This window comes from Echinops telfairi, unplaced genomic scaffold (assembly GCF_000313985.2).
Source record: "Echinops telfairi isolate 266 unplaced genomic scaffold, ASM31398v2 ScPeMD7_7469;HRSCAF=8507_0, whole genome shotgun sequence".
Lineage (NCBI taxonomy): Eukaryota > Metazoa > Chordata > Mammalia > Afrosoricida > Tenrecidae > Echinops > Echinops telfairi.
In genome coordinates this window covers 35,565,516-35,578,977 of record NW_022111372.1, presented here as the reverse complement: position 1 = coordinate 35,578,977, position 13,462 = coordinate 35,565,516, and the positions used below count along the sequence as shown (strand labels likewise).

Sequence of the window (13,462 nt, the reverse complement as noted above, 5' to 3'; positions counted from 1 at the left end):
TCAGTCCTCACCAGGGTTTCAGCCATTCCTCTTGGTTACATTACCCCTGATCATGCCCTACCAGGCCTCCCACACCCACCTCACCACCAATTTGGATCACTTGTTGTTCCCTTGTCCCTGGGTTTGTTAACACCACTTCCTTTCCCCCCACCTTCCCCTCTCCCATGTCCCCCCGTAACCGTCGGTCCCGTTGTTTTCTCCTCCAGATTGTCCCAACTATTCTATCTCCTTCCGCAGCCCTGGTTGCATAGTGGTAACGAGTTGGGCTGCAATCTGCAAGGTCAACAGTTTGAAACCACCAGCACCTCCAAGGGAGGAGATGGGGCTTTCTACTCCAATTGTTACAGTCTCAGAAACCCATGGGGGCAGTTCTGACTTACTCCATATGGTCAGTATGAGTCGACATCGACTCGATAGCAGTGAACAAGTGGATGAGTGAGTGAATGACTTCTTACAGTGGGATGACTAATGCCCCACCCCCAGACACACACACACACCAAATAAAAAGATCAGGTCCTTTTCCTTTAAAGGTCCAAGTTATATAGCTGCCATCAAGTCTATTCCACTCATTATAGAGCGGGCAGATCTGCCCTACAGAGTTTCCAAGGCTGCAAATCTTCACAGAGCAGACTGCCTCATCTTTCTATCACAGAGTGGCTGATGGATTTGAACTGCTGTCCTTTGAGTTAGTAGTTCAGCAGGTAACCATTGAACAAGAACCTGGAAATGTGACCTCATTTGGAAAGGGGCCCTCTGCAGATGGGTTAAAATAGTGGTCTTGAAATGGGAGATGATTGTGGATTACGTGCGCAGGCTTTAAGTGCAGTCACCTGGATCCTTAGCAAAGGGAGGCAGAGGGAGACTTTGCACACGGGGAGGAGAAGAAACACAAGAGAGACACTGGATGATGGGGGTTTTGAAGACTGGAGAGACACAGTCCCCACCCAAGGAACAACATCTGTGAGCTGTTGTTCAGAATCTGTGAGAGGGACGGAACCGATCCTGCCTTAGAGCCTTCAGAAGAAAGCACGGTCCTGCCAAGGTCTTGGTTTTAGCCCAGCAAAGAGCCCTGGTGGTTACACGTTGGGCTGTGATCCTCATGGTCGGCGGCAGCTCTGGGGGAGAAAGACTGGACGTTCTACACTCCCATACACAGTGATAGACTCAGAAACCCACTGAAGGGTCCGCATGAGTCAGCATTGACTCGATCAATGGCGGTGAGCTGAGAAGGCAAATGGGCCCATTTCCTAGAGCTGTTGTCACAGAGCACCACACTGGCATTCCCTCATCCTTCTAGGCTGTGGAACCATCGTCTCTACCAAGGCTCTAGGAAAGATGCCCCTTGTCCCTTCAGGCTTCTGCTCGTCCGAGAGTTCCTGAATGACTTCAGCCTTCCCCCTTCTCTGCCCTGCCTCCACACTGCTCTCTTCCCTCTGTCTCAGCTCACAAGTCACGATGGAGCAGGACCCAGGCTACTCCAGTACGACCACATTTCAGCCTGACTGATGCCATCTTCACAGGTCCCATTTCCAGGGGACTAGGGGTTAGGATGTCCGGTGGATGTTGCAGGACCGAGCGGCATTTTGTCCCGTTAGACATAGGGTCACTAGGAGTTGAAGCCAACTTGATAACAACTTGTTAACACCACCAGCAGGAGGTTGGGAGTTCAACCTATCTTTCGTGGGGAGTGCACAGTCCAATCCATAACAACTGATTGTAGACCTCAAGGATTCAGGACCATGAGAGAAAACATTTCTGCTGTTTGGAGCATCCAGTTGGTGGTCATTTGTTAGAGCAGCCAATGGAAGCTCATACACCTATTAGGACACTATATCCTGAGCGAGTTCTCAAGGCAGCTGTCCCACGGCTACATACCTCAACTTGCCATGAAATCGGTCACTTTTTACGTATTAAAGTTAACTCCTCTTCTGTGCAACTGATCTTGAGATATTGCAAAACCAGCAATATTCCTTCTAACCCATTACTCTTCTCTCTTCCAGTTTAATGTGCCCTATGACTTGGATTTGAAGACCTTCACTAGCCTGTAGAGATCCCTGGGCAGCACACATAGATGAAACTCACTAGCTTAAAAGTTAACCATTTGATTCCTCTCAGTAGCACCAGGGAAGAAAGGCCGGGCAATCCACCCCTAAACTATCACCGGTTGATAATTCCATGGAGCTCTTCTATGCTGTCATTATAGACTCGCCGTGAGTTGGATTCAACTCAGCAACACTGGGTTTAGTTTCAGTTTTTTTAGTCTAGGCCCCCTCTTTTGACTATGTTTCAGCTCTTCAATAGTGCTCTTAAAATGTGGCCCTGCCTCCACTCAAGTACTCCATCAATGCAAGAATACTTTGTCCTATTAGACTAGCATTCCATGATGCTCACCTTCCCGACATGATCACTGAAGACAAAGTGGGTGCATAAGCAAATATGGTGAAGAAAGCTGATGGTGCCCAGCTATCAAAAGATATAGCATCTGGGGTCTTAAAGGCTTGAAGGTAAACAAGACGCCATCTAGCTGAGAAGCAGCAATGCCCACATGGAAGAAGCACACCAGCCTGTGTGATCACGAGGTGTCGAAGGGATCAGGTATCAGGCATCAAAGAACAAAAAATCATATCATTGTGAATGAGGGGGAGTGCGGAGTGGGGACCCAAAGCCCATCTGTAGGCAACTGGACATCCCCTTACAGAAGGATCTCCAGGAGGAGACAAGCCAGTCAGGGTGCAGGGTAGCAACGATGAAACATACAACTTTCCTATAGTTCCTAAATGCTTCCTTTCCACCCTCTTTCATGATCCCAATTCTACCTCTGGCTAGACCAGAGGATGTACACTGGTACAGATAGGAACTGGAAACACAGGGAATCCAGGACGGATGATCCCTTCAGGACTAGTGGTGAGAGTGGCGATACTGGGAGGGTGGAGGGAGGGTGGGGTAGAGAGGGAGAACCCATTGTAAGGATCTACATATAACCTCCTCCCTGGGGGATGGAAAATAGAGGAGTGGGTGAGGGGGAGACGTTGGACAGTGTAAGATATGACAAAATAATAATTTATAAATTATCAAGGGTTTGTGAGGGAGGGGGGGTGGGGGAGGGAGGGGGAAAAACAAGGAGCTGATGCCAGGGGCTTACATGAAAGGCAAATATTTTGAGAATGATGAGGTTAACGAATGTACAAATGTGCTTTATACAAGTGATGTATGCGTGGATTGTGATTAGAGTTGCATGAGCCCCCAATAAAGTGATTAAAAAAAAGAAGGTGGCCCTGAGAAGAACATTCACTCCAGGGCGCTCTGGGATCCTACTCACTGCCATCAAGTCAATCCTGAAGGGTAGCGTAGCACTTCCCCTGTGGATTGCCAAGCCTATAAACTTTTATAAGAGTAGAAAGTCTCATCTTTTCCCTTCAGAGGGGCTGGCGGTTTTGAACTGCTGACCTCGCGGTTAGAAGCCTGACACAAATCTCAATATGCTCCAGGTGTGTGGCATCATAGACAACAGAGGTTCTTTCCCTGCACACCTCTCCACCCTGCGGCTGTGAACCCCAGTCCACGATTTGACATTGACCTCCATAAAGTTCATGGTGTCCTCCGTGTCCAGGAGCTCATGGCCCTTATTCGTCCTAGGCAGACCTGACCCAGCTCTACTGAAGACTCTGCTTTTCCTTCATCTCCTGGTGTGTGATTTGATTGCTCTTTCTCTCGGACCCATGGGCTTGGCCTCGGAACCTTCTGGAGGTAGAAACGGTGAGGAGTGGAGTCAAGGATCTCCATGTTCCATGGTTGGAAGCTTGGTTGGGGAGGAGGAGTGTTGGTTCCTGTGACGTTGAGCTCCTCCCCCTTCCCGTCCTGGCGTCCTCTTCAGAGGACACCCCCTCCCCTGGCCAAGCTACAGGCTCAGGAGATGATTCTTCAAGGGCTGCAAGCTATCAGGTTCGGGGAACCCTATCAAGGGAGTTACAAAGATGCTGAAATACCGTCCATTCCAGCCCACCAGCAACACGTGGCTGGCCCTCGAAGTACTAACTGTGCAAGGATTTCTTTCTTAGGGTTTTTGGCTGGTGTGATCATCCAGCTGTCCTGGGTGTCATTAATTGGATGACTAATTTTATAAGAAAAGTATCTGAGTGTTGCGCTATATTTTCCAAGGGCTTATACCTCCAAGCCTGCCAGCTAATTGCTCATTTCTATTAGCTGCTAAATTTAAAACATATGCTGTTTCCCTTAGCAATGCTGGAATTCACTCTGAATTTCTGAGCTGGAAATGTTTGCCTGGGTCTTTTCCACTCTATTAGAAGTGAAGTCAGAGCACCCCCTGTTTGTGCTTAGCTGCTCCCTAGTCTCAGAAACCCACAGGGCAGTTCCACCTGTCCTATAGGATCGCTACGAGTTGGCATCAACTCCGTGGCCGTGAGCTTGATTTGGTTTGGGTAGCAAGGCAGGGTTTGGCTAACAACATTCTTCAATGTAAATGAGGTTGATTTAAAGAATTTTTTTTCAGATTCATCAACCAGTGTAAGCATGAGTGCGCTCTACCCTGTGTCCCTGTTGGAGGGACAGGATTCTCTCTTGTGGGAGCCACAAAGCCAGCAATTCTCTATGGGGTCCCTGTAAGCAAAACTTGTCGTGTGCACTCGTGTGGGGGAGGGAAGGTGCGCATCAAGTTCTCACTGGTTAGGCGTTTCCACATGAACCACTGCTGTTGGGTCCATTCCAACTCATGGCACTCCCACGTGCTTCCGAGAACTGAGCTCCACCGGGCTGTCTAGGCTGTGATCTCCACGGAATCAGGTGGCTGGACTTTCTTTCACGGCATAGCAGGGTGGGTTCAAACCAGCAGGGTGGGTTCAAACCACCAGCCTTTGTGTTAATAGTGGAGAACAGAACATGTATACCACCAAGGGACCTTTTTGCTTTGCTTTTGCTAGGGGTGGCTTCCACTCACTCACCGTCATCCAGGCAATGCTGGCTCATAGCCACCTTGGAGGGCAGGGGAGAACTGCTCCTGTGACTTTCCGAGACGTAACTCTTTACAGGAGTAGAAAGTCCAGTCATTTTCCTGACAGTGACTGGTTTCGAACTACTGACCTTGCAATTAGCAGCCCAACACATAGCCCAACCACTAGCCACCAGGCTCCTCCTGAGGTTGCTATCTGAATAAAAAGAAGACTCTGGAGGTTGCGGGACCAGTCACTGGCTAAATACCTCATTTATTAATTTACTCAACAACTATTTCTGACCAACTACTGAGTTTCAGGCAAGGGGACTCACCTGAGCCTCTAGGGGGTAAAAATGGCAGACACATCCAAGCGCTTCCTGAAAGTTTGTTGATTTGATACACCCAGAGGCATCTCGGAAGAAAGGCCTGGTGATGAAATATCAGCCACTGAAAACCCCAGAAATCACAATTCTACTAGGACACGCAAGGGATCACCAGGAGTTGAAGTAGACTCATAGCAATTGATTTGGTGGGGAGACTTTGGGCAGCAGTGAACAAAAAACATGGTCCTTTCCCTAATGGAGCTCCGTTCCGTTGGGAGGGAGGACATTCCAGGAGGAGAGGCTGACTCTGGACCTCTCCCATCCACATGTGGTGCTGAGAACAGCCTGGGGCTCGACACTTCCCAGCACCAGCCCACAGGACAGCAGGAACTGTGAGGAAGTAAGGATCTTACTTACTAGGGACTGGCTCTGGAGCCCTGGTGGTGCTGTGGGCTATTTGGTGGACTGCTAACTGATAGGTCACATGTTTGAACCCACCAACTCATTCCAGGGAGAAAGATGAAGACTTATGCTCCCCTTGAGATTGAGAGCCTTGGAAACTCTAGGGAGCAGTTCTGCTCGATCCTATCCCAATGACTCACTGCCATCAGTGGATGCTGATTCATGGCGAGATTCTGTTGAGTTTCCAAGACTGACTGTCTCTCTCTCTCTTTAAGGCTGTCAATCTTTATGGGAGTAGAAAGCTCTGTCTTTCTCCCTTGGAGTAGCTGGTGGTTTTGAACTGCTGACCTTGCAGTTAGCAGTCCAATGAGTAACCACTATGCCACCAGGGCTCCTACTCTACCCTATAGGGTCAGAATTGACTCGATGGCAGTGGGCGGTCCTAGAACACCAAAGTTAGTTGATTCACTCCTCTCCAACTCAATTCAACTCAAGACCCATGGCGCTAATGGAGGGAGGAGAGAACTAGGCCATTGAGTGGCCCAACTCTAGTGGCAACATTCACTGGAGCACACCGGGAGCAGCAGCCACTGGAGGACTGCACCAGGGATACAGGAATGTTGGCATTAGCTGCTGTCACCCAAGAGTCCAGAGTGGAACGACTCTGTAGGGTTTTCCAGGCCATGACATTTTGAATGTACATCAGGCCTCATGTAGACAACATCTCTGGGTGAGTTTGAATCCCCAACCTTCTGGTCAGTAGTGCAGTGCTTAAACATTTGTACCACCCAGAGATATGTGCTTCAAACCCATAGGGATTCCCCCCAGCCGGAGCACTATTAGGGAAGATGGTCTGAGGATGATGGTGGATGGGACACGTTCTCAGACTGAATCTGTACAAGACTAGCCATGGGCCCTTTGCAAAGAAGGGACCTTCCTTTGTCTCCGTTTCCTCTTCTGAGAAATCAGTACAACTGAAGGAGCTGCCTGGGGGTGGTTCTCAAAATGAATACCCCTGATGTGCTTGGACATTTAACCTGGCGCATGTTAAAGGCTAAGCAACTCATAGCTGTGTCGTTTTATGATGATGAAAGAAGGCTGGGTCCTCACTGTTGCGTTCTTTGCAGGGTAAAGAGCATGCGAATGAAATTGCTAATGAATCCAAACTCTGTGTAAGAGCATGCCCCTCTACAACCACTTTGTGATGGTGATGGAAGTTCTCACTCACAGCGCAAAATGTTAGAAATATCTTAAAAGCCCATGAGAGGACAAATAGCTAAGAGTATTATATCATTGCTGCAGAAATCATTATTATCCAACCTTTGAAAATGAGAACGATGAAGACCAGGCTCCTTCCTGGAAACATCGCACGGCATACTGCTGAGGAAAGCAGAGGAGGGAGTTCTGTGTCTACCCAAGCCCAACCCTCTGCCATCAAGTGGATCCTGACTCACAATGACCCTACCGGACAGAGGAGAACTGCTCCCCAGAGCTCCCCAGGACTGTACATCTTTACGGCAGTAGACAGCCTCATCAAGCTCCCTCAGAAAGACTGGTGGGTTTAAACTGCTGACCTTGAGCTGAGCAGCCAAATGCATGACCCACTGCGCCACAGTGGGACTGAAATAAGGCCAGAGCGTGCCTTCCTATGGAAGGAACATGGAAAACCTGTGTTGCAGCTGCTCTGCTGACAGTGGGACACGATGACACATGTCTCCATTGCTGTCAGAGTGTGGTTGAAGTGCTAGATCACATTTCAGAATAACAGAGACATGCTGAGCAGCCAACGAGAATGGGCTGTGTCTGCAATCTACAGCTCTGCCTTCCGTAATGCAGGAACCACAGAGTGCGACGGGGGTCATTTGTGGGCTGTTTCAGAAATCTACAGCACTATCAGTCCAGTGTGGCCCTTATAGGTGAGGCAGCCTCCTGTCCTGCCCACTCTGCTTTTTATCTGAAAACTGAACTCACTGTCACCTGGCCTGTTCTGACTCATAATGACCGTACAGGACAGGGTAGATTGCCCTTTGGGGTTGCCAGGGCTGTACAGTTTGGGGGCTGTACAGTTTGTGTTCAAACTGCCGGCCTTGAAGTTAGCAGCCCAAGGTATAATCTACTACATCACTAAGGTCCCTACCTTTATCTAATTAAAGAAAGAAAATTAACATGGCATTAAACACATCCAGGAGTCAGTGGTAGTTCAGCAGTAGAATCCTTGCCTTCTATGCAGAAGCTCCAGATGCCATGCTGGGTCCATACACCTCGATGCAGCCAGCATCCTGCTGTCTGTAGGAGTTTGTGTGTTACTATGATGCTGAACAAGGGTCAGCAGAGCTTCTAGACTAAGATGGACTAGGAAGAGAGGCCTGAGGGTCTACTTTCAACATTCAGCCAGTGGAAACCCTATCGATCACAACCACCCCATTGTACAAGGGGTCCCCATTAATCAGGCTGACCCCAATGGTAGCTAAGAAGAGCAAAGACATTAGAGTGTATGGCCTCGCATAAGGGACAGGTGACGTGCTCAGCTGTTAACTGGAAGGAAGAAAGGTCTGGCGAACTACTTCTGAAAAATCAGCCTCGATAACTCCGTGGAGTCCAACTCTACTCCGACACAGAGCATCGCCAAGAGTGAGCCTGGGAGCCCCTGGTCACGGGTTATGGGGTGAAATGTCTCTTAACTCTCAGAGGAGCAGGCAAAGCATTATGATGAAGGAGACTGGCTTCAAAGAAATAAAGGATACTGAGGGAAGAATGGACGGGGATGGCGATGAAGCGAGAGAGGCCTTCCAGGGGCAAGGATGGAAGCGAAGTCATGGGGCCTGAAGATAGGCACATCCTTACTCATCACACTCTTATTTTTATATTGCTGTACAAGTCCTCTGATCAGAAGCTAAGGCTACCACAGCTCTGCTGCATTCTCCACCCTTGTCTTGGATCCCCGGTTCCCAGACCACGAGGAGCATGCTCCACCCCTGGGATCTTGAAGCGGCTCTCGGTCCTACTGCTGCGGTAACAGATCCCTACATGCTTCTGTGCTGAAAACAACACAGCTCTCTTCTCCCGCTGATCTGGAGGTCTGGTGCAGTCTGAAATCAAAGTGTTGATGGGGTGGCTTGATTAGATTGGCCTCACCGGGGTAACCAGAATAATTTTTTCATCTCAGTGTCCTTCATTTAACCATGCCTGCAGAGTCCCCTGAGCCGTGTCAGGTGGCAGAGGCCCAGGCGCCAGGGATTGGGTCTATTATTCTCTTGGTCGCATCCTTCCTCTTCTCTCCCAACGGAGCCCCCCATTGTCTCATAGTTCACTCACTGCCCTGCTCCGCTCAGCCGCCATTCAAAGGCTTCTCCAGCCACGTCACCTGAGATGGCACAGCCACGCTCACTGTCACACACCATGTTTCTCCATGGCGCCTGGTCATCCACCCACCACCCACCCACCCCCACACACCACTCCTTTGTCCATTTCTTTGTACTCTTCCCTCCACGATAAGTGAGATCTATAGAAGCAGGACTCTTGGGCACAGCAGGACCCCCGGTTCAAAACAGCAGCCAGTACCCATTCGGCACTGAGTACAGTGAATGCTCAGTGGATGCACATACCAGCAGCAGCAGCCAAGCAAACCCACCTGGAAGGTCAGCACCACCATCTGTCAAAGCAGAAGGGTCCATCTGCTCACTGCCTGCTCCACCACGCCAGCTGAAGCCCTCCCCTTTCACCCCAGCTGGAGTCCCTGGGTACGTCCTGGACTGCTAACCAAAAGGTTGGAAGTTTGCATTCACCCAGAGGTGCCTCAGCAGAATGACCGGGTCATCTGCTTCCCGAAGAATCAGCCAGTGAAAACCCATGGAGCACAGTCCTATCTGGATACACACAAGGGTTGTCATGACTTAGCACTGACCTGATGGCAACTAGTTAAGTGGTCTGCCCCAAGACCTGCTCCCTACCTACACATGCTCGGCAGCTCCTCGCTTCAGTAGCTCATACCTAAAGTCCTTGCAATCAGGAAGATCCAGCACCTCGTCCACACCTGGCAGTCCCCAATCACACATCCAGCACTCTTATATTGCAATTTCTTTCCCCCAACCTCCTCTCCCAACTCAACAGAACCAGGCATGTCTTCCTATTTCCACCCACCAAGCACCCAGTGTTCTTTGCCACTCTAGGGGGCCCAGGCCACCTCAGGGCAGTCCCAGCTTATTCCTGCTGTGCTCGCAATCAACCCTAGACTCCTCCTTATGTATCACGTATGGTAACTGTCTGTCACCTTCTCTAGTGGGTTTTCCAAGAGCAGAGAGTGTGCTCTATTTGTGCATATGGATAGCACCATCAATCAACTCCGTGACTGACATATAAACAAACTTGACTAAATAAAGGAATAAATGCAAGAATAGCCTTCAATGAGGTCAGAATGGATGAAACAAACGTGATTGTTCTATGTTCATGACCACACAGCCTTAAACACAAAAAGCCCACAAACCCCCTACCGAGTCCAACGTCCTCTTGGAAGAGCTCAGTTGATTACCTTCACATGTGTGGTTTGGCTTCAGGGGAGACGAGGTGGCGGGAGACTCCTGGTGGCAGACACACTGGTACGAGCCCTCCGTGTTTACACAGCGTTCCTTTCCAGAGCAGGAGTTCAGCTCAGCAAAGAGACATTCATTCACATCTATGGAGGAAGAGGAAAGTCTGATTACTCAATGGAGTCAGAATCACTTCCGCTTTCTCGTGAACGTCCAAACAGGCATGCTCTGGGGATTTGTGTGGCATGAGCTGAGAGGTATGTTGGCCAGTGGCCCTGAGGGTAACTAGTTAAACCATGTCTTAGAGAAGTGGTTCTCAACCTGTGGGTCACGACCCCTTTGGGAGTCGAACGACCCTTTCAGAGGGGTCGCCTGATTCATCACAGTACCAAAATGACAGTTATGAAGTAGCAATGAAAATAATTTTATGGTTGGGGGTTACTACAGCATGAGGAACTGTATTACAGGGTCGTGGCATTAGGAAGGTTGCGAATCACTGTCTTCGAGACTCTCGGTCAGCCCTCTGGTCTACTTTACGAAGCAGTGCACCTGGCACACTCATTTTGCAGCCAACAGGTACCCCTTGGTAGCTGCTGTTGCCTAAGCAAATTATTTGGGGCACTTTCCAATTGGCACTAAAAGGCATCATCATACTGAGTGGTCGTGGTGATGGAACCAAACTCTCCCACCACATAGAGATCTTGTGGACGAGGAGGACGGAGCGCTCTGTGAGCTCAGACCGTAAAGAGAGCAGCCCTAACATGTGTGTGCTGGCTCAGGGCTCACAGCCTGACCGTGCCATTCTCCTGTGAGGCATGAGCCACCTCACGGACACCAGCCACAGGCACGGGCCCTCTGAGACTAGGAGAGAGTGAAAGGAAGCCCAGCCATTTTGTCGTTTGGGGTAAGCACCAAGGCAAGACATGGCATCACCCACAACATACCCAACAGCCCTTGCTCTGGGCCAAGGTGAACGGCTCCCCCTCTTCATCAATGACAGTATTACCTTCAGGGCAGTCACCCCACTCTATAGATACGAGGAATTGAGGTGCCTAATTATAGAATTGACTCCACTTTCTGGTATCATTCTATCTACAGTGAGTCCTGCTTCCTGAGCTCCTCCCCAAATAACCCAGCCAAAGCCCCGATCCTACTGCAGGCTCCTTCTAGCACCTTCTTCCTGAGATGCCCCCAATGTGTCTCATGGTGTGTATTTCCCACACAGAACCAACTTAGTCAACGACAGCTGTGCTCCTGTGGTTTGGGGCTGAAGGCCAAGGGCCGAATCCACAAGATAAACACTTTCCAATTGGCACTAAAAGGCATCATCGTAGTTTTTTAAAACGTGCACAGATTCTGGAAGAAGCATGCGATCACTGCAGGGCGCACTGGTCTGGAAGCCCTGCAGCATTCATCCTCCCCCACCCCAGCATGTCCCCCAAGCTCTGTCTTCTTTAAAACTTTGTACTGCAACTTGGGTGAAAACGTCAGTTTTCCATTCAATAATCCACGCTCATTCTTCTTCTTCTCGCTGATGGTAACATCACATGGTGTTTCCCACTTCCTCCCTGGACTTCCTGTTTCCTTTCCTTCTTTCCCAACCCTTCTGAGCTCTGTCCCCAGGAACCCTGGCACCTTTCTCAGGGACCCTTCGCACCAAGAAGCAGCTGCGTCCGCAGGAGCAGCCATCCTTCCACCCAGCATGGGCAGCACAAAGCTGTGGCCCATCAACTGCATTTACAAAGAAAGTTTTCTTCGAACGTGGTCACACCATATGCTTCCATCATATCTATTGCTGCCTTTGAAATACTATGGCAGAGCTGAATAATTGAGACAGAGACTATGTGGCATCAAATTTTTTTTAAAATTACTATGTGGCCCTTTTCAGAAGAAAAATCTACCTACCTCTAATGAGGAGCACTGGTGGAGCAGTGGGTAACACACTGGGCTGCTAACCACAAGGTCAGCGGTTTGAAACCACCAGCTACTCCGTGGGAGAAAGATGGGGCTCTCCCCCATGATTCATTGTCTCAGAAACCCACAGGGGCAGTTCTACTCTGTCCTTTAGGGCCCCCTGTGAGTCAGAATTGAGTCGATGGCATGAAGGGGTGACTCCTAATATAGAGGAGAGAACAAGAGGAAGAAACAGGCAGGAGGAAGATGGAAGAGAGGGAGGGAGGGGGAAAGGAGAAGAAAAGAAGGAAAGGTAATTTCCGAAAGGCCACATCTGTGAGCTCGACAGTCCAAGGTCAGCTTTGGGCACCTTCTCCAGAAGGAGTCCACTGGGTTCAAGGATGTCTGTGGCGAGGGTGGGGAAGCGCGTGCTCTTTTGGATTTCAAAGATGTGAAGAAACAAGTTCTTGGCATTCCGGGACTGGAGTAGGAGGAAAATCCCGCCCAGAGAGGGATGAGAGGGTGTGGAGGATACATAGAGAGAGGAGATAGAAAAAGGATGACATTGGAGAAAAACAAGGTCTCAAACCCTTCCTTTGGAGTTTAACCCTGGCTTGGATCAGACCGAAATTGCTGAATCTATACACGTGGGCCAACTGTTCTCCCATTAGTGAGTCTAAGCACTCTTCAGAGTGTGAAGGATGGTTTTCAGTGTTAGAAACTGTCATCTATTTGTGGTTCGGCCCCACACCACAGCCTCCCCCGAAGACAGGACCAAGGGAAACCACAACCTTGCACCTGAACGCTGACCACTTCGTAGGCACGCCGCACGATGTCGTCCAGCTCTGCAGAGATGCTGGCCACAGGCACTGGCTGCCTCAGGCCCAGCAGCAGCCATGACACCGTGGTGGAGGGGTCCCCGCCAGCCGAGTGCAGGTGGTGGACAGTGGAGTCCAGTGGCTGCAGGGCATTAGTGACCTGTGGAGGCAGAGTGAACAGATCATGAGGCATTTTACTGGCCCACCAGGTCCCCTGGAAAGCCACTGGTTTGACTGGGCTTTTATACTTTTTAAGTTCACCTAATGAGACGAAGACATGCGCATTACTGGGAGAACCCATTTGCTGCCATCGGTGATCCCAGAGACAGGTTCCAGCAGGTTTTGTGTGGGATAAAGTGTGCATGGGGGAACTGGAGCTCTTGAGCAATGCCTTTGGACTTCTCTTCATACATATGTACACACTCTCCCATATAGACAGACAATCACACAGGCACGTTCACGTGCACGCATATATGCATAGCCACACTCTCCTGAACACATGCACACGAAGACACACAGACCCACACACTCACAGACACACTCACACTCACA

At 49.8% G+C, this 13,462-nt stretch overlaps 1 protein-coding gene across 1 annotated transcript in view; it reads right to left on the bottom strand.

Annotated features, from left to right (window-relative positions):
• The window catches only part of UMODL1 (uromodulin like 1), an 80,992-nt gene that overhangs the window by 50,226 nt on the left and 17,304 nt on the right, over positions 1-13,462 (bottom strand). The window contains exons 5-6 of the mRNA XM_004697315.2: positions 12,884-13,070; positions 10,202-10,345 (exon numbers count right to left, since the gene is read on the bottom strand). Of these exons, the coding sequence (XP_004697372.1) occupies positions 10,202-10,345; positions 12,884-13,070 (331 nt within the window). The remainder of the gene's footprint in view (positions 1-10,201; positions 10,346-12,883; positions 13,071-13,462) is intronic.